Source organism: Solea senegalensis, linkage group LG6, assembly GCF_019176455.1.
Source record: "Solea senegalensis isolate Sse05_10M linkage group LG6, IFAPA_SoseM_1, whole genome shotgun sequence".
Lineage (NCBI taxonomy): Eukaryota > Metazoa > Chordata > Actinopteri > Pleuronectiformes > Soleidae > Solea > Solea senegalensis.
In genome coordinates this window covers 12253014-12274381 of record NC_058026.1, presented here as the reverse complement: position 1 = coordinate 12274381, position 21368 = coordinate 12253014, and the positions used below count along the sequence as shown (strand labels likewise).

General features: G+C 40.5%; 1 protein-coding gene across 2 annotated transcripts in view; it reads left to right on the top strand.

Annotated features, from left to right (window-relative positions):
* The window catches only part of LOC122770574 (myosin-10), a 48173-nt gene extending 27221 nt beyond the window's left edge, over positions 1–20952 (top strand). For both annotated transcript variants that reach the window (XM_044027513.1, XM_044027512.1), the window contains 32 exons: positions 987–1105; positions 1702–1854; positions 2000–2173; positions 2339–2512; positions 3543–3657; positions 5454–5647; positions 5746–5867; positions 5974–6043; positions 6654–6814; positions 8079–8187; positions 8822–8953; positions 9062–9268; positions 9444–9581; positions 9955–10078; positions 10432–10603; positions 12053–12265; positions 12345–12489; positions 12956–13162; positions 13282–13386; positions 13717–13869; positions 14469–14717; positions 14818–15030; positions 15147–15359; positions 15486–15647; positions 15787–15915; positions 16091–16179; positions 16301–16424; positions 17170–17259; positions 17578–17696; positions 17802–17910; positions 18008–18180; positions 18506–20952. In XM_044027513.1, the coding sequence (XP_043883448.1) occupies positions 987–1105; positions 1702–1854; positions 2000–2173; positions 2339–2512; positions 3543–3657; positions 5454–5647; positions 5746–5867; positions 5974–6043; positions 6654–6814; positions 8079–8187; positions 8822–8953; positions 9062–9268; positions 9444–9581; positions 9955–10078; positions 10432–10603; positions 12053–12265; positions 12345–12489; positions 12956–13162; positions 13282–13386; positions 13717–13869; positions 14469–14717; positions 14818–15030; positions 15147–15359; positions 15486–15647; positions 15787–15915; positions 16091–16179; positions 16301–16424; positions 17170–17259; positions 17578–17696; positions 17802–17910; positions 18008–18180; positions 18506–18653 (4805 nt within the window). In that variant the 3' untranslated portion in view covers positions 18654–20952. The remainder of the gene's footprint in view (positions 1–986; positions 1106–1701; positions 1855–1999; positions 2174–2338; positions 2513–3542; positions 3658–5453; positions 5648–5745; positions 5868–5973; positions 6044–6653; positions 6815–8078; positions 8188–8821; positions 8954–9061; positions 9269–9443; positions 9582–9954; positions 10079–10431; positions 10604–12052; positions 12266–12344; positions 12490–12955; positions 13163–13281; positions 13387–13716; positions 13870–14468; positions 14718–14817; positions 15031–15146; positions 15360–15485; positions 15648–15786; positions 15916–16090; positions 16180–16300; positions 16425–17169; positions 17260–17577; positions 17697–17801; positions 17911–18007; positions 18181–18505) is intronic.
* The last annotated feature ends 416 nt before the right edge of the window (positions 20953–21368 follow it).

Genomic DNA, 21368 nt, shown 5'->3' with positions numbered 1-21368 from the left:
CACAGCTATTTTCTTAAGACACTGTACTGACTTCCATTCATTTGGACAGCCTAAACAAAGTGTTATCCAGAGCATTAACCATAACCAGTTAATGTCTGACCATAATCTTAACTTAACTACTATTCAAATCTTATCCCTAAATGTAACTAGTTCCTCAGAAACGAGGTTTTGCTTCATTAGGACCAGGTTTTTGTCTCCATGGTCCAGGCAAAGTCAGTGTTTATGCCAGAAAAGGAACTAAAGAGGTAACAAATACAAGAACGTGCGTGCACACACACACACACATTTATCCTTACACATCTGCTTCACAACCTTGTAGTGTTGAGCTCACAGGTCAAGACACCCTCTTTTTCCTTTTCCCATATAACCCTTCAACTCCTCTCCTCCCCTCTTCCTGCCTCCATCACCCCTGTGCACCTCATCCACTGAACAGCGGGACCAGTGATTTATGTCTTTTCTCTCCCCAAGCGTTGTCAACCTGCCATTAATCCACTTTTACTCCTGAAGGAAATGGGGCACATCCTTCCAGTTCCTCCACATGTGGCACCGCATATTTGGCACATAAAGGAGAGAGGATGAGGCTAATGCCAATGATGCAGCTCGGCCAGATATTCCCAAATGCAACGAGCAGAAGCACATGCTTTTTGCAGTAGTGAGACTTGGCAGATCTTGGTTAGAGTCTCTGCTTTTTCTGCTTTTCCACAAGCTGAATCAGCCATGTAAAAATAATAACCTTTTCTCCTCTGATATTTTTCATTCGAAAACATACAATCTTTGACAGATTTATGGTACATTTAGTATTCACTTAAGTATGTCAGACAGTGCTGTCAAATATACACCAGGAACGATTCTTGTGTCTATCAAGTCACTGTCTCCACTTTCTCAACCTACTGGTTTAAATCACAGATGTACAGATTAAAATCTCCCTCTGTGTTTTACTTTTATTCTAATTTGAATGAAGCTTTTTTTTTCCCTTGGTTTCCCAGCTGCTCAGAAGCTGTGTCACTTGCTTGGTATGAATGTAATGGAGTTCACCAGAGCTATCCTGTCACCGAGGATCAAAGTGGGAAGAGACTACGTCCAGAAAGCACAGACCAAAGAGCAGGTCTGTTTTTTACTTTTAACCACTGATTGAGCAATGTTTATGCAACCATAATTGGTCATTTTTTAATGCATGTCATTTCCACAATCGTTCAATCACTGGGCATAAAACTCTTTTATGATTACCACTACTGAGGAGTGGAAGCTCCTCAGAAATGACATTAAAATTATTACAACTTGTGGCAAAAAGCAAAAACGGTGAAGTCATGCTATCAAGAACCACATTGCTGGCTTTGCTATATATTTTACTGTTAACAAGGCAATATTATAGTGCCTTCTGTGAAACAAATCCAAAGTACATTGACAGTTCATGAATCATTCATTCCTATTTAAAGTGCAGAACTTTTTGTAATGGCTAAAGTACATTGAACATGGCTTTTGTCCCAGATGTTGAATGAGATGTCTGACTCAGAGTTTTCCCAGACTTGCCAACACTTGCCAAGATTCTATTTGTCCAGAGTATAGATTTTCTGCATTTCTGCACTATTGTGATAAATGTTCCCACCTGCAACCGGTTAAACACATGTTTTTATTTTACTTCCTTCTCATGCTTTAGTCTTGTCATCCTATATTGTCTCCCTGTTTTCCACCTCTCTCCAGGCTGATTTTGCTGTTGAGGCGCTGGCTAAAGCAACATATGAGCGCCTGTTCCGCTGGCTGGTCCATCGCATTAACAAAGCTCTGGACAGAACCAAACGACAGGGTGCCTCCTTCATCGGCATCCTAGACATCGCTGGTTTTGAGATTTTCCAGGTTTGGTCTGAATTTTTTTTTCAGTTGCGCCTTGGATAAATTATACCGCTTGCATTGATGATGATGATGATGATGGTGATATAAACTATGCACCATTGATTTTCTACATTTCCAGTAGAAGTTATTGTATCTCTCCTTTTTACAGTTGAACTCATTTGAGCAGCTGTGCATCAACTACACCAATGAGAAGCTGCAGCAGCTCTTCAACCACACCATGTTCATCCTGGAGCAGGAGGAGTACCAGAGAGAGGGCATCGAGTGGAGCTTCATCGACTTTGGCCTGGACCTGCAGCCCTGCATCGACCTCATTGAGAGGCCGGTCAGTCTGAATCATATAATTGAATCAAGGAGATGATAATAAACCACAAGAGTTTAAATCATCTCAGCTACGTGCCTTGCTTAAGTTGTTTTGCTGTCGTGACAAGCAAGTCCCAAGAAAAATGGAGTTGCATTTGTTCCCAAAGTATGTATTTTGTTTCTTCAGGCAAACCCCCCAGGAGTGTTGGCTCTACTGGATGAAGAGTGCTGGTTTCCAAAGGCTACAGACAAGACCTTTGTGGACAAGCTGATCCAGGAACAGGGAACACACACTAAGTTTCAGAGGCCCCGTCAGCTCAAGGATAAAGCTGACTTCTGCATCATCCACTATGCTGGCAGGGTATGTCACTTTATTTTCTTTAAAAAGAAATCACAAGTTTCATTGTGTTGTTGCTTCTTTTCAAACCATACAATCAATTTTCTGAAATCAAACCTTAAAATCCAAAATGTTCCAATCTGGAACAAAAATCATACTCTCTATCCAAATTACAGTTAACTGAAGGATACCATTTCATTTTATTGAGGTTGTATGCATTCATATTTACAGCTGTTTTAGTTTCTCATAAACTTCCATTGTATGTAATTATCCAGTTCCTCGACGCTATCCGCATGTACATTTTTGCGTACTTCTTAGTATTCATCTCTGTGTTGGACCGTCATCGCATATTTCATATTCATATTTTCCAAGACATCTCTTTTCCTGCCCAATCTTCTCCTGAGGTAATATCAACAGCTAGTTAAAAGTTAATGGCTGTCAGTGCTCAGATAAAATAATGATTGATGGTTCTTATGTGGTGGGATTTCAGGGAAATACTGAAGTTTGGTTTGATTTATATGACGTTGTATGGGAGTGGATTTGGATGTCATCACTGGTGTTATGCAATAGAAGAAAGCAGCGTGTGTGTGTCTTTCAGAGTGACCTGCTTAGTAGCACATCTGTTTACCATCATGTGGACTGTGTCGCTTTACACCACAGTCAATCAAAAACTGAGATTTGGGATTTTGAGTGGGGGAAAAAAATCTACCGTCAAAAAGCCTAAAGTTGCAAATTGGTATGCGCCAAACCGTTCCACCTCACTCTCAAAAACTTTTCGTGAAATGTATTTATTTAATCCATTCAAACAGCTGCCAAACAATTTTCAAAAAATTCATAAAGCAACGGAACGAAAAGATCCATATATATTAAAAAAAAAAAAAATGCGTTGAAACGTGGTCAAGTAACAAAAACGTCTAACCAAAGTTCTTGATCAATAAGAGATCTTTATCAAAGTTATTGTTCATACAATACAAAAGAAAATGAAGAAACATCTGCTGCTGTATTGTAAGCTGATTTTGTTCTTGTCACTCAGTTGTACCATTCATTTTCACAGGTGGACTATAAAGCAGACGAGTGGTTAATGAAGAACATGGACCCTCTGAACGACAATGTGGCCACTCTTCTTCATCAGTCAACTGACAAATTTGTTGCTGAACTTTGGAAAGATGGTAGGCTACTTTCAAACCAAACACTTAAGACAGCACTGGGTGCTAGAAAATATCACTTATAGATTTGTTCTGTATGTACCTGTTTGCCTATCAGTTAACACACTGACACGTCTCTCATTCAAGCCCTCTAACAGCAGCTGTCTGCCCTGTACATTTATGGTTTCCAAGAATGAACGTAACACCACCTCCCCTCCCTGTCTCTTTCTCTGTGTTGTAGAGATTCAGACCATTCAAAGAGCTTCATTCTATGAAAATGTCACTAGTCTGGATGAGCCAGCAGGTGAATGACTGGGTCGTGCTGGAGCAGACCTGGGCCAAAATAAAAATAGCTGAAAATCATAACAGTATCGTTGAGTTGTGGAAGCATGCTCCTTAAAGGCTCCGGAGGCTAAATACAAATGCTCCACAAACACTTTAATATGCAGTATTTTTGCCCAGATCTGGCTGTATGGCATTCGGTTCATGCTTCAGCCGGTGTCTGTGTCTGTCATAGCTGCAGTGGCTCCCATTTGCTTCCAGGCTGCATGGCTTCCTCGTCTCAGCCAAAATGCAGTAGTTGCCTGAATCCTAACTACTTTGTGTACTAGTAGATCACAGTAAGTTGCTCCCTTAAGTGGAATCTAGGTACTTAAATTTGTTTCAGTATTTTTCTGGGCTGACATTGGTCATTAGGATCTAGCTAGGTACAGCTGTTTAGACTCTCCATCGCTAATTTTTGTTTTCATCCCTCCTCTGTGATGTGATACATCATGAGCAAATTAAGATTTTGAAGCGTGACTGAAGGATGGAGGATATTTAATGACATTAATTTCCATCTTCCTCCTCCCCTGATAGACTCACAGTCGCAGCAAATTGAAAACCAGATGTTTTCTTGCTATTTATTTTGGCTCTGAGCTCAGACATCGGTGCAGAGGGTCCAGATTGGTGGCCCTGCACCTCGTCAGTTTAAACTCCAGCAGACTGTGTCTCGTCAATTACTTATATCTTTAATATGCTGCTGGGACAGTAATAAGTTACATTATGTGTATTTATTGCAGTGTGAGTGTTTAGCTTATTTTAAATGATCTTTAGGGTAATTCTGGTGATATTCTTTATTCTCAAAACCAATATTTGGACAATTGAAGTATGGTTAGTGCATTGTGTTTTTCTAGCAATGACTAAAAACAGAAGAGTGAGTCAGTGCTCAACACATATTAAAATAGTCCCCAAAATACACTTTTCAGTATTCAGGTAGTCAACAAATATACTTTACTTTTAACTAGTTGGAGGTATTTTCATCCTCACTATAAATGACTGGTCCCAGCATACAGGCATGAGTAGTAACAAAATAAAATGTAACTGTTGATTTGGTGGGTTGTTGAAACATCACTGAGAACAACTAATAGGTTGCTTTGTGCTGTAGATTTAAAAATCAACCATCATTCGCTTTAAGGCAGTACTCTGTTTCATGTTACTCAGTTAGTAAGAAAGTTACTTTAGGTATAGAATTTATTTAAAAGAAATTTGCTTCCCTCTCTAGGTAGCAACATAGATGGCTGTACATGTAGGAATAGAGGCTACATTCTCCATCTATATCGCAGACAGCTTCGGAAGCTACTGATAGTTCTACAGTTTGAATGCTATTTTTGTCTGACTGGTGCTGTTTGAATATAGTGTGTATTCGTCTCTTTCATCCATCTGCACTTGGTCATGTAGCTACATCACATCACTATGTTGCAACCACTGTTCCTGCAGTGAGACTCTGCTCCTCTGCAAAGGCTTGGTGCTTTAACCAGTTCTCTTCATCTCCCCACCAGTTGACCGCATTGTGGGCCTGGACCAGGTGACGGGAATGAATGAGACAGCATTTGGTGCTACCTATAAAACAAAGAAGGGCATGTTTCGTACAGTGGGACAGCTCTACAAGGAGTCACTCACCAAGCTCATGGCCACATTAAGGAACACCAACCCTAGCTTTGTCCGCTGCATCATCCCCAACCACGAAAAAAGAGTAAATACATAGTTAAAAACAAATATAAATGTAGGAGTACACAAATACAGTACAGTATTTGTTTCTGTTCCTAATGGTGGATTTGTTTCTTCTCTTAGGCTGGTAAACTGGAGCCTCACCTGGTTCTAGACCAGCTCAGGTGTAATGGAGTCCTAGAGGGGATTCGTATTTGCAGACAGGGCTTCCCCAACCGCATTGTCTTCCAGGAGTTCAGACAGAGGTAACAAACACAGAATAAAAAAAGGTTTCAGTCTGTATATTCATTTTACACAAATAAAGTATTGGCCTCATTTTTAGTTCACATTACTGTTGTCATTTGCTCACAGATATGAGATTCTGACACCCAACGCAATCCCCAAGGGATTTATGGATGGAAAACAAGCCTGTGAAAGAATGGTAGTGTACTTTCTGTTTTTTTAGTTTTAAACCTGTTGCTGCTTTTGTATATGAAGAGTTACAAGTATTTTATAGTCAAGTACTTACTTGCTGCTTTTGTATATAAAGAGTTACGAGTATTTTTATAGTCAAGTACTTACTTGCAAATGAGTGTTAGTAGGTAGGATTAAAAAATGTGACCATCACCATTTATCTTAATCCAATTTAAGGATATAAGAACAGATGGTGTGGTAGTTTGTTGTACGTTTTGGCTATATCGATTAACTCGTCTAGCTACCAGACTACATCCATGAAAAATACAGCCGATGGTGTTAGTGGAAGTCCATATACAGAAATAATTTGATAAATTGCACAAGTAAAACTCATGTGTTCAATGAATGTGTCAAAAAAAAACACAATTTAAATGCTTATAGCTTTTCTTGTTGAGTGCTGGCTTGCTTCAGTCATCTGCTATTGAACTGTATGAAAAGAAAAAGTTTACTTTTTTTTGTAGCACAACTAATATATTTTTCTAACTTGAAAAAGAGTTCCTGAACGTGTTCAAACTAAATGTGAATGTGACCCATCCAATAATGTTATTTCTTTACATCTCTCCATGTTTAATTTATAGATCCGAGCCCTAGAGCTTGACCCTAACCTGTTCCGAATCGGTCAGAGTAAGATCTTCTTCAGGACAGGTGTTCTGGCTCACCTGGAGGAGGAGAGAGACCTGAAGATCTCTGACATCATCATCTACTTCCAGTCTGTTTGCCGTGGATACTTGGCACGCAAGTGAGTGTCAAATCTAGGGCTAAATCTAACAATTGTTTTAATATAAGTCAGTTGGTCCCGATATTGTCAGAAAATGTTGAAAATTGTTCATCTGTGTTGATTTTCTCAAAATGTCCTTTTTTTTAATCTGCAAACCAACATATTTAGTTTTAATAATTTCTTTATTAAATGGAGCAAAGAAACCAGAACAGATTCACATTTAACAAAATGAGTAATCAGAGAACTTGTTTTAATTATTAAAGAACACTCAAACTGATTAATCAATTATCAAAAAATTTTATTCAGAACAATTTCCTGGCTATTCATATTTATTATAAATATATTTGGATTATACCGTATTTTCAGGATGTGTTCATGGACATTATTCAAAGGTTCAAATGAGCCTCAGAGGGGTCTGAAAAACAAAAACCGAGATGTTTATTAAATGACTCAAGGTAGATCACATGTACTTCACATTTTGTTCATACACCGCATGATGCTGCAAATATGTCTATCACACCTTTAAGAAGCAGTAGGTTTTTGTATTTAAAGCAGCCTGCGATGATTTTGAACATAATGTTTTACCACTCTTTTTTGGCCACAGTTAGCAGCTGTTTGTGGTGAAAATCTCTCTGAAAACTTTGTGTAAACTGTCTGTTCAGCATTAAATGGCTGACATACATGTAAACACAGCAGACCATTTAGAAGCCACAGAGTCAGACACTAAAATCAAACTTAATGAAGAATGAGTAATGGACATAAACTCATCAGGTGGCCCAAATCCAATTGACTAATTATGTTTTACTGTAACCTTTGAATGTGTGATTTAGTATCTGTTGGCCAAGTTCACCCTATCAACTCAAAGCACATGTCATTGTTGGGCTCAGAACTTCAGAATTTTAAAGCTGGTAAAGCGGTTGGTGTAGTGGTAAGCATTTTTGCCTTTGCAGCAAGAAGACCTGGGTTTGAGCCCCGGTTGGAACAAGGGCCTGCATGGAGTTTGCATGTTCTCCCTGTGTGTGCATGGGTTTTCTCCAGCTTCCTCCTACAGTCCAAAAATGTGCAACATGGGGATTAGGTAAATTGGTCACTCTAAATTGACCATAGGTATGAGAGTGAATTGTTGTTTGTCTCTATATGTATATAACTGTCCACTGTGCACCCTGCCTATCGCCCCATGTCAGCTGAGATTTCCACAGTGACCCTCCGGTGGAGGATAAAGCGGTAGATGATGGATGGATGGTTTACACAGACACTGATCTGATTCTGTTTTTTCTTTCCTCAGAGCCTTTGCAAAGAAGCAGCAGCAGCTCAGTGCACTAAAGGTCCTCCAGAGGAACTGTGCTGCTTACCTGAAGCTACGACACTGGCAGTGGTGGAGGCTTTTCACCAAGGTGATGACAACATCCTCTTCCAACTAAGAATTATTCATATGTGCTATGTAGATGCAAAAAAAGTATATAAACACATATATATACATACAAATGTATGTATATAGCCCTACTGATAGGTCAATAAGGCTTGGCATATCTCAATTATAGAGTGAAGTGATATAGTGACATCTGTTGGATGTCTAAGCAAACTGCTTCAAAAGTTCCCTCCAAACAATATCAAGTATAATTTCTGTATATTATTTCATGAAATAAATATGTTTTTTGTTGTGAACCAAATATTGTTGCATATTAAAATAAACACTTTTATTTTGATATTCTCTTATCCAATCCAATTCTATTTGTAAAGCAAATAAAGCAATAATAGACAAACGACTGAATAATTATAAAAAAACATAAAAGCTCACAGGAGGCAATAAAATACATACACAGTTGCTTTTTCCCAGAAAAGTTGGCCTTTTCTTTTTACCCGACTGGCCCCCTACTGACCAGACCAGATGCTCGGTGGCCCCCAGGTCATTTGAGTTGACTCCTGCTCCTGCTCTGCACTATTTAATTGCAAACATGAAAATGGTTTAGTGAATTCTATGTGGTGTTCAAATGATTAAATTTAATTTTATTTTTTTGTCTTTCACAGGTGAAGCCTCTGCTGCAGGTCACCAGGCAGGAGGAGGAACTGCAGGCCAAAGATGAGGAGCTGGTAAAGGTGAAGGAAAGACACGTCAAGATGGAGAATGAGATAGTCGAGATGGAGAGGAAACACCAACAGGTAAACATGTCCTTTGTTGTGGCAAGTTATTTTTTGTTTTTTAAGTATGAATTATGGATGTTTTAGATGTTTTTATTATATCAATGTTCTCGCTCTGTCTTTCACCAGCTCGTAGAAGAGAAGAATATTCTGGCAGAGCAACTCCATGCAGAGACAGAGCTTTTTGCTGAGGCAGAGGAGATGAGAGTCCGTCTGCTCTCGAGGAAGCAAGAGTTGGAGGAGATACTTCACGACCTGGAGTCAAGGGTGGAGGAGGAAGAGGAGAGGAACCAAAGCCTGCAGAATGAGAAGAAGAAGATGCAGTCACATATCCAGGTTTTTACACATATTCACACTCTTCTGTTCATCTGGTTATCCACAATTTCTAATTAGAGAATACTTTTTTAATTTTTTATCAAGCATAAATATTTAATGTTTAATCACTGTAAACCAGAGTTGAGACAGGAGATTGGTTTTGGATGTTTATAAGTTTGTGTTTTCTTCTCCACAGGACCTGGAGGAGCAGCTTGATGAAGAGGAAGCTGCAAGACAGAAGCTACAGTTGGACAAGGTGACAGCTGAGGCAAAAATCAAGAAGATGGAGGAGGACATTCTGCTACTGGAGGACCAAAACTCCAAGTTCCTCAAGGTGACTGGATTTTGTCTGGAACCATGGGGAGATGGGATCAAATGAGAAACAGAGAGCAGAGCAGGTTATCCTTCTCTAAAGCCTTTGGCGAAGCATATTATTAAGTAGTTTTGTAGAAATAAAATTGTGTATAAAGTATTTATTTCTTTAATGGACTAATCTGTTACCTGTGTTGACTTTCAGCAGTATCAAATAGAACATACAAATTGTTTGCACTGAAAGGGGTACCAGGATGCCTCACTTCTGGTTTGTGGTCATCTTAAATTGGATTGTTATCCACAGCAACATTGTAGCCTTGCTATGTAAGTCTTCATACATATTCTACCCCTTATATTAGCTCCAGTCTAACCCTCACCTTGATTTTCCTTAACAGGAGAAAAAGTTGCTGGAGGACAGGATCGGAGAGATGACCTCACAGCTGACTGAGGAGGAGGAGAAGGCAAAGAACCTCGGCAAGGTCAAGAACAAGCAGGAGATGGTAATGGCTGACCTGGAGGGTAAGGGTCTTCTGATAGTATTTTGTGTCCTTGAATACCAAACATAGGGACATGGACAGACACAAATAAAGGCACAAAAAAGATGGAACAGCAGCTAGAGTTCTTTGTTTTAAAATGTAGATAAGAGCTGAAGACACTGTCCTTCTTTTAGCAATTTGGTGCTTGTGATTTGTCAATTTCAGTGACATCATTGCCCTTAAGGTGATCATTATGTAACTCACGACGCTACCTCTTCAGCCAAACTCTATTCAGAAGTTTATTTTCCAATAATCACTTATTTCACTCATCAATTGTTATTTGTTTTTTTCATGAAACCTGTTTATATGATACATTTGATTTGTGCTTCCCTTCAGAACGTTTAAAGAAAGAGGAGAAAACCCGCCAGGAGCTGGAGAAGGCCAAGCGCAAACTGGATGCTGAGACCACTGACCTGCAGGACCAGATCATGGAGCTTCAGGTCCAGGTAGAGGAGCTGAAGATCCAACTTACCAAGAAAGAGGAGGACATGCAGACTGCTCTGGCCAGGTCAGTCAACCCAGGTTCCTTGCTGTGAGGCAACAGTGCTAGTCACTACTTTGCCTTGTGACACATGATACACACAGTATACTGAAAAACAAAGATGGTTTAAGAATAATTAAGAAGAACATTCTTGTGTGATGATCACATGACCACAGTGCAATAAAAAAATAAAGGTTTGCTTAGCTAGGGTGGCTGATAAATCCCTGCTTTTTGGTAACGATCAAGCAGATTTAAATTTCAGGTAAAAATATTATTCAGTATCTTACATTGTGTGCTAAAACATACAAAACATTCCTGTATAGTGTAGTGGATGTAGACCTATAAACTTGAACCTTTTTAACCCTGTTCTGGGGACCAGTTTACCCATTTTGATGACAACTGCACTTTACAGCTAAATTGTTGGCAGTGAAGATAGTTATGAATTTCCCTTACAGACCTGAAATAGACATTCAAAAAATACAGCACTGATGAACAGTGCAACTCCTCTAACTGTGACTAACTTCCTCTTCTGTAGCTGCAGCTCATGATTCAGCACACATTATTCATTCTCCTCTGCGTTCCTCTTCTTAATGCTGCCAGCTGCAGTGTTTGATTTTTTTTTTCCAGTGACACTGGCGAAGACCTTTCATCATGGAGGCAGCTTGGGTGTGATTGATTACAGGAAAATCCATGTTGAACGATGCTCTCTGTCCTTGCCAGTGGTTTTTCTTTCCAAAGCAGCGTGGACCTGGAAGCATTTTTTCTCAATGTGGAATTCTGTCATCACACTCTGAACCCAGTGTTACAATATAGTCTTAATTTAGCTCATTCATTCATTGATGTTGGTTTTCCACACATTAAAGCCATGTTTATAGTTCCTCTATTAAGAAATCTCATATAGCTGTGGCGCTCAGTGCTCATATCATTTTTGATATGGCATTGTAATTCCCTCCTTTCATGAGTCAGATTGCAGGGGTTGATGTCTAACACATTTCACACAGAGAAATCATCAGTTTAGTCACAGACTAAATATAATTCAACTTTCATAACAAATTATTTGCCTCATTTTGAGGCCAGCAGCTATTCAAACAGATATTGTCTTATCTTTGGAAAAAGTGGAAGAATTACATTTGCATGCCACTCTTTGTTATGTTGACATTGTGTTATAACTCATTCAGTGTGACATTCATGTGTCCTTAAATGCTGATTTTTTTATGTGTAAGTGGGGAATGTAACATGAACATCACAGCTAGCATAGGGCTCAGTGAATGGGTCACCATACTGCCACCCATGTACACTTAAAACAGGTCACATGCATCGATTAAAATCCAATGCAAAGAATCCAAAGAAATCTGTGAAACTAAAAATAAACATCTTTAGAAATTCAGATGATTGTCTAAGTTCAGAAGATTTATTTTTGAGGCACGATGGTCTATTCTGAAGAACTAATTTCTATGTTTGTGCGTCTCTAACCAGGGGTGACGAAGAGGCCGTCCTGAAGAACAATGCCATGAAGCAGGTTCGAGAGCTGCAGGCCCAACTTGTTGAGCTTCAGGAGGATCTGGAGTCAGAGAAGATATGTCGAAGTAAAGCAGAAAAACTCAAGAGGGATCTGAGTGAGGAGCTTGAAGCTCTGAAGACAGAGTTGGAGGACACACTGGACACAACTGCTGCCCAGCAGGAACTCAGGTACTTGGTTTATCAACGGACTTAACAGACACCTGTATCCACTCCTCTTAACCCTCTCTTACTTGTGTCTGAACTCCAGGACCAAGCGAGAGCAAGAGGTGGCAGAGCTGAAGAAGGCCATAGATGAGGAGACCAAAAACCATGAGGCTCAGATCCAGGACATGAGACAAAGGCATGCGACAGCACTAGAAGAATTGTCTGAGCAGCTCGACCAGGCCAAGAGGGTGAGTGCAGTTATCAGCTTTGATAATTTTGTATTTTGTATTTTGACATCCCTGACATGATTTTCAAGCAAACATTGTATTTCATGACATTTACTTACATTAATACCCTCACTCTGAGCATGTTACACTAACAACAGTGCAAGCCCACTCGTCTGTATCTCACAATGCTATAAGTTGTGTTACATATTCACTGACTGATACGATGCAAAGAGCAGAAAATGGACAGGAGTAACTGAGATGTTCATTGTCTCTACATGGTGACGTTCAAAGCTGTGGACAAAATGTGCACACAGATAAATCTTATGTGCATATTCTGCTGTACAGTTGTAAGTTGGGAAGATTAAACACAAATGTAGACTGGACTGGCAGTGCCCGCCTCAAATTGTAATGCCAAAATATTCAGACCATTACACACAGCCCCTCTATAACTACAAACATAAAACATTAAACCCTTTTTTGTTCATAGTTTAAGGCCAACCTGGAGAAGAACAAGCAGGGTCTAGAGAGTGACAACAAAGAGTTGGCCTGTGAGGTGAAGACTCTGCAGCAGACAAAGTCAGAGTCAGAACACAAGAAGAAGAAACTGGAGGCCCAGCTGCAGGAGTTCATGGCCAGGGCCACCGAGGGTGAGAGGGCCAAGGGTGAGCTGGCTGAACGCTCACATAAACTCCAGGTAAATACCTCCATGAATACTTTCAGACATTCGACAGGCAAAGATATAAAGTGTTTTTGCTATATAATGATGCAAAATGGCCGCAGATGTTTTATTTTTTACATTATTTCTTTTATTAGACTGAACTGGACAATGTTTCCACTTTGCTGGAGGAGGCAGAGAAGAAGGGCGTCAAACTGGTCAAGGAGGTTGACAACCTGAACAGCAAACTACAAGACTTAGAGGTATGAAATAACAAGTTTCATGCTAAAGGAAATGTGATCTAGAATAACTTTTATTCTGGATTTAATTTTTATAAAGGCTGCTTTACCTTTTTGAGAAAATATTTGTGGTTCCTTTAAGGCAGTGGTTTGCAATTATTTCTGTCATACCCCCCCCTAGAGGACAGAAATTGAAATACTGAATTGAAATACTATTGAGAACCTGATAATATTAATTTATTTATTTATCTGTATGAGTTGTACCGCCGTGCTGCTTTAAGGGGTATGTGGGGTAATACACAGTTCTCCCCTTTTTTCTGCTCATTGCTCATTGTTTGTGTTCTGGGTGTTAAGGAGTTGAGGCAGGAGGAGACTCGTCAGAAGCTGAATCTGAGCGGCCAAATCCGCCAGCTGGAGGTGGATAAGAGCACTTTGTTGGAGCAGCAGGAGGAGGAGGAGGAGGCAAGACGCAACCTGGAGAAACAGCTCCAGTCAGTGCAAGCTCAGGTACACTTATTTATATTCGTTCTCATATAAATATAAGAATATTCAATGTATTAGTCTCATAAACATACAGCTGCAGGCCACATGTACCGTACATACAACACTATTTTACATCTGGCACTGAGTTCATGTTGCTGGCCATTACCCAAAGAGCAGAGTGGAAGCTGATTATATACATCCAAACTATTCTGTCTCCAAAATAAAAGGCTCATTTTGCTGTCTTACTGAATCCATGTCATGTTAATCTGAAATTAACTAACTAATGATTTATTTATGTTGAAGGGCTATAGTGAATGTGAGTTGAGAGCCCCATGAATGTCTTAAAAAAGCAAATATTACGGCAACAAAGTCAAGTTTGATCTCCAACAGGGTCTGAAATGTAGAGTTCATGTGCAGCAACATGATGTCTGTTTGATTTGCCACATTTCGAGGTGAACTTTGGCACGTAGCTGCTGTTTACTTCATATGCTGAACAAATAAAAGCTATGTTTTGCCTTGTGTGTGTATCGAATAATTTTGTTCCTGCAACTCATCATAAGGAAAGCATAGTGTTGTTTGACCGTCATGTAATCATCCATTTTGGAAAAAAATATTTTCTGTAGCTGTTTGAGACAAAGAAGAAACTGGAGGAGGACATAGGAATGATGGAGAGCCTGGAGGATGCAAAGAAGAAACTTCAGAAGGACATGGAGTTGACCAGCCAGCGTCTAGAGGAGAAGACCATGGCCATGGACAAGATGGAAAAGACAAAGAATAGACTGCAACAGGAGCTGGATGACCTGATGGTGGACCTGGACCACCAGAGACAGATTGTCTCCAACCTGGAGAAGAAGCAGAAGAAGTTTGACCAGGTAAACTGGATCCTCCAAAATATTTATGGGCTAAAAATTATGGGCTGGGTACTGTGAGGGTTTTCAGTTCAAGTGTAAATTAAAGTCCACTGTTTAATAGATGCTGGCTGAGGAGAAGACCGTCTCAGCTCGATACGCTGAGGAGCGTGACCGTGCAGAGGCTGAGGCCAGAGAGAAGGACACCAAGGCTCTGTCTATGGCCAGAGCTTTGGAGGAGGCCTTGGAGGCTAAAGAGGAGCTGGAGCGGTTTAATAAGCAGCTTCGTGCTGATATGGAAGACCTGATGAGCTCCAAGGATGATGTAGGAAAGAATGTGAGTGTCATCTTTGACTTGTGGTGAGAAAGAAATTCTCTCCACAATGGTCATCAGATAACTCTGTTATGTCTGGTTTCATCCAACTTCTTCTGCTGACACATTCTGCTGCACAGGTCCATGAACTTGAGAAGTCCAAGCGTATGCTGGAGCAGCAGGTGGAGGAGATGAGAACTCAGCTGGAGGAGCTGGAGGATGAGCTGCAGGCCACAGAAGATGGCAAATTGCGCCTGGAGGTCAACATGCAGGCAATGAAGGCTCAATTTGATCGAGACACACAGGCCAGAGAGGAGCAGGGAGAGGAGAAGAAGAGGGCACTGGTCAAACAGGTACAACATGGCTGTATATAATGACATGGCCCCAAATGTTTTGCATTTCCCTTTTGGTTTCATACTAAAATGATTGTGTAGAAACATTTTATTAAATTGACATGCTGTGTTGTTGTGTCCCTCCAGGTGCGTGAGATGGAGGCAGAGTTGGAGGATGAAAGGAAGCAGAGAGCTCTCTCTGTTGCCACCAAGAAGAAGTTGGAGATGGACCTGAATGAGCTGGAGGGACAGATCGAGGCTGCCAACAAAGGCAGGGATGAGGCTGTCAAACAGCTGAGGAAACTACAGGTTCGGAACCTGCAAACACACATCAGTTCCCTGCATAACATTTTTATTAATAAAGTATCTTACTCAATACTATCTGGAATGAAAACTTCTCCTTCATAAGCCTTTGCTTTGGGTACACATTGTTTTTGTTCCTCTGTAGGCTCAGATGAAGGACTATCAGAGGGAGCTGGAAGACGCCAGATCCTCCAGGGATGAAATCTTCACCCAGTCCAAGGAGAACGAGAAGAAGCTCAAGAGCCTAGAGGCTGAAATCTTACAGCTACAGGAGGTCTAGATGCCATTTTTTGCTGTCATTTTAATGATCTTACTAATAATATGAAAAAATACAAATGAATCATGACTAATCACAATCACACAGCAGCCAGCAGTCTTGACAAAGTATTGGAATGCTTTGGATTATGAAGATGGTGGATTGAAGTGCAATAATATTTGTGTTTGTGTAGGACCACGCAGCATCTGAGAGAGCACGGCGACATGCTGAACAGGAGAGGGATGAGCTGGCTGATGAGATCTCCAACAGTGTCTCTGGAAAGTCAGTGTTCAGACTAGTTTTCACATTGATTTTTGAGTTGGAATGCACCCATTACAACTCAAATGGAAAAGATTATTTGTTTGAGTCAGAGTGAGAAAATTGATAAAAAAATCTGTGTCAGGTCATCACTGCTGGAGGAGAAGAGGAGGCTGGAGGCTCGAATCACCCAGCTGGAGGAGGAGCTGGAGGAGGAGCAGGGCAACACTGAGATGGTCAACGACCGCTTGAGAAAAACCACCCTTCAGGTAGCCTGGCTGTACATGAGAAAACACAGATAATCTGAATGGTTGGGCTTTTGTTCTTCTTTTTCACTTCACAAACAAAATTATGCTGCAGCATCAAATGCAAAAAACTATGTTGTCGGTTAAAAACAGCAATGGTCAAACATAAGACAAGTGATTATAATTTTCTTGGCCTGAAGAGGAGGTGACCCTTTTATTGTAAGTGAAGCTGCATTCATACGTGCACTGAACACCGTAGATTGTGTGGTGGGATTGTACGTGAGTGCAGATGTCCTGAGTAGTCACTCCTCAGTTACTCTGGATATTCTCCTGCCAGCTCCCTCTTATAATCTCATGTTAATGTCTGAGTGAGTTCATGTGATAACGCAGCAGGAGGAACTGGAGGAATTGCAGTGAATGGATGAATAAACTGCCTCCTGCATGCGCAAACCAGACAATGTTTTGAAATGGTTAGAAAACACTTTCCTTTCCCTGCTGTTAGAAGTGTCTTGATTGGTTAGACCTGATCAAGGCATGGGTGTGATTCACAAGGTCATTATTTCTGCCAGTCGTAAGTCAACCTGAGCCAGCAACATTTACTGCTGTATGTTGAAGGGGCTCAAAAAACAGTCATGTTATGTAGACACCAGACTTTTTAAAACTAAAGTGTATTTGTGCAGACATAGCCTGAGTCAGTCAGCACTGTTGCTTTGTTTAAATAGTCAACAAATGATGCATATGACCTCTCCCACCCTTCCATCCCACTCAGGTGGAAAGTCTGACCACTGAATTGTCCGGCGAGCGCAGTGCTGCACAGAAGAGTGAAAATGCCCGACAACAGATGGAACGGCAGAACAAGGTCTTATAGTTTATTTAATGTGTGCCTATTTATATGTGTGTTTGGATCCATACGGGGTTTGATAAAACATCAGAAAGAACTTACTTGCATACTTCCAGTTGGTTTTTTGTACTCCTCAGTTACTGTATGTCAAAGTGAAATAGTGCAGTGTCAGGGCTTTTTCCATCCTCGCATCAGTATACAAGAGAAACTGAGAGTGTCACATCTTTGCTAGGACAGATTATCAGCACCTGTAATAGCACCTGTATTATTTTAAAAGGACATTTAAAGTACATAACTTATCATTGAAATGCTTACTGTTACATGTGATGAATACAGGATTTGAAAGCCAAACTGGCAGAGCTGGAAGGGACTGTCAAGTCAAAATTTAAAGCATCCATCGCTGCCCAGGAAGCCAAGATCCTGCAGCTGGAGGAGCAGCTGGAGCAGGAAGTCAAGTACGTGTCAAATATAAAAAGTGACTGTTCAGAGAGAAGAAAACATTTTAAAGTGAAATAAATCAATATTATAATCATACATTTTAAAACATTGACTGATTTCAGGGAGAGAGCAGCAGCAAACAAAATTGTCCGTCGCACAGAGAAGAAACTGAAGGAGGTGATGTTGCAGGTGGAGGATGAGCGTCGCCATGCAGACCAGTACAAGGAGCAGGTACTAACTTATGACGAGCTTGGCAAAAAAAAGTTATCCTTTTTGCCAACCATCCAGAGTATCTCACTGTCTCCCACCACGTTTATCTTCCTGCCAGTTGGAGAAAGCCAACACTCGTTTGAAACAGCTGAAGCGTCAACTGGAGGAGGCAGAGGAAGAAGCCACCAGGGCAAACGCCTCCCGCAGGAAGCTGCAGAGGGAACTCGACGATGCCACTGAAGCCAGCGAGGGCCTCACACGGGAGGTCAACTCCCTCAAGAACCGCCTCAGGTGAGAGAGAAGAGGACTCTGGTATACATGCAGTAGAAAAAGAACAATGCAAATGCAAAACAATAGTTGACAATTAATTTGGCAACCGATTGATAATTGTTGCAACCCTAAATATCTGTATATTATTTATAATTTTCAAAGGTGAACACTGTATAAAACATAGCAGCAAAGCAATGATGTAGTCGTCAGCACACACATCCAGTGTGACCCAGATTTAACTCTCAGCAGGAAAGGAAATCAGCACATTTTACTTAAAAATGTCATTCTACTCCTTTATACAGCATAGATTTAAGTTGTTTAATCGATTCATTTATTGTTTGACCAGGCGTGGGGGTCCGGTCAGTGGCTTTTCTTCCAGTCGTTCCGGCCGCCGCAACCTCAATCTGGACGGTGCCTCAGTCGACATGTCTGATGACGATGCTGACAGCCGCACCAGTGACTTCAACGAGACGCAAATCTCTAGCGTCGAGTAATTACAGTGACACTTTCCTTTCTGGCTTTCTCCTTTCTTTCTCCTTCTTGCGTCACCTCTCTCCACCTTCTCTCCAACTTATCCACCTGTGACCTGCGCCCTGTTTTCCCTTTCAGTCAGCATGGTCTGTCTTTATTTCAAGCCCCAGACAGGAATGGAAGATTGGGGCGATGAGCTGTGCAGAGTTACCTCCATAGCAGTGTACCTCTGCCCTGTTGGTATCAGTTTTCACTGGAGAGAAAATCCCCCACCCTCCCCCCGAAGAAAAACCTCCAAACCCACAGGAGGAGGTGTCACAGGAGCAAAACAGCCTTTTCTGCTTTACTCTGCTCATATGGCCGCTGCTTGTCCTGGTTGGTCTGTCAGCCATGTGTCATCTCAGCATCAAAACACAACCCCTCCCTTCATGAAGTCATCCGGCAAGCTTATTGAGAAGTATGCAGAGGTACAAAGTGCTTTTTATACACATACATCTAGTACGTAACGTATGTGAACACGCTCCCTACTGGATGAATGCAGGACTACAAGGAAACGTGTTGGCACTGTTGTAGGTTTTCTGCTCAGCAGTTGTAAAAGCCATTTCACACCCGACACACTACCTGCTTTTTTGTTTGTTTGTTTGTTTGGGTTTTTTTAGACAGAAACACGAGGCTCATGTCACGGTGCCCTCTGGTCTGCCACGCCTGCTGCTTTTGTTGCATGAGCCTCCCGCCGATGTACAGACTACAACATTACAGGGACGACTAACATCTTGGGACATGTACTACAGCAACATAAACAAAACTGAAAATGTATTACTGTGAAAAAAAAGAGAGAGTGTTTTATTTTCTCTGTTGCTTCATCTCAAACATTAATGAAGGAATGTCTAGCTGAGGTTTAAACTCAGTTGCTTCATACTCTTGTTATACTCCAGTTTGCTGATGACGCATAGATGTTGGAAAATGCACAAAAACTGCACCGGATGTTGTCTGATTTTTTTAAAACTGGAAATCAACGGTGGACAAACCTCTTACTGGAAACACTCAAGTGGCACTTTGTCAGTATTTGCTTAATTTATAGTTTGATTAGTAATGGAGACCAAAGGAAAAATGTCTACATTTCATTACATTTAACAGAGCTAAGTGTCATTTTTTTCTGAACAATAAATCTGATCGCATCTTTTCAAACAAAAAAGGTCAATAAGCACTTAACTACTGTTCTGGAGGGTTTTTTTTAACATTAGGATAAAAAATAAATCCACATGTTGGCACCAATTTTATCACTTTTTTTTAAACCCATTCCAAAGTTGTGACTATTTGTTTATTCAAACAAGCATAATTACATGGAATTTGCACAACATGAAACAAAATTACAAGCATGTTTTAGTCATTTGTCTGTGCCAATGTTGACATGAGTCATTTCAGGTAACTTTGATTGAGAAGCAGGTCATAATGTGTCCATTTGCCCTGCACCTGTTCTTGAGCCTTTGTCGTCATCGGTTCTTGAAGGTTTCATGGAATGTAGATACATCTCCCAGACCTGATTTATTTGTAGTGACACAAACTGTTGTTGTTTTAGTTTTCTTTAAACAGCATTTTTGTGAGGCCAACTCAACTAGTTCAGCCACTCCTGTTAAGTTTGAAATGCCGGGGTACTCGTATCCATCTGCCAGATCATCTTTTATTTAATCTTCTTTTCTCCCTGGATACACTGATGAGGCTACTCGTCTATGGCAGACCCTTCTCCTAAAATGTGACACTTAACAGTATGTTTCTTTAAAAGTGCCTTGGACACTAAATAAGAACATAAAGCAGCAAAGATGTCATTACAGATGTGGAACAAAATCATAATGACATGAAACTGGTTCATTAAAAATACAGTCAACACTTCTTTTTTCTTTTGTATTGTTGCTGTGCTTCATATCATATTCACCATGTAACTCTGTGCAAATCCTTCTAGCTATGAGTATTGGGGTCAAAATCCGTATTACAGTATTATGATTAACTACATGAGATGCAGGAGCCTTTGGCAGCTCCATGTCCCTTCATTATTTTTGAACAACACGTGCTTTCCTGTACAACCACTCATCCGTAAGTGTTGATGTTATTTTGGGAATCGATGCACCACACAGGATTTCACTTGGTTGCAAGCTTTAACATCCACAAGTAGTTAACTCATGTTTATTATCCAGCTGGCTGTTGACAACCAGGCATTCAACTGCAAATACTCCCATCGTATTATTTCTTGTATACCTGTATTTCTAGATGGTCATTTGTTTCTGTTTTGTTTTTGTAAAAGGAAAATAAAGCATTTTCATCGTAGCCGTGATGGTGTTTTGGTCTGTTTTGGGAGTTGAATACTACACCAAGGATTTCATTGCCATGAGGTTGCCATGTTAGTTTTATTCTGACCACAGAAGACATGCCTGGTTTTGCCAATTGTAACTTTTGCCTCTTAAAGAATCAGACAACATTGTGATGACTTCAAGTGACATTAAATCTAAAACTTTACAGGACATCTGTCTTCATTGCCAATGTTCTGGGACAGCAATGCTTTATATTGATTTCTACAATGTTGATTAAAGCTAAAATAAAGTATACAAGTGGCTTTGTATTTATCCACCGATTCTGGTAACAGACCCATCACTGTCAGTGCTTCCTCAACATGTGATTACAACACCGTTCTCATTCATCACATATAAGGCAAGAAGATTTATATTGCTGAAGAATGAACTGCA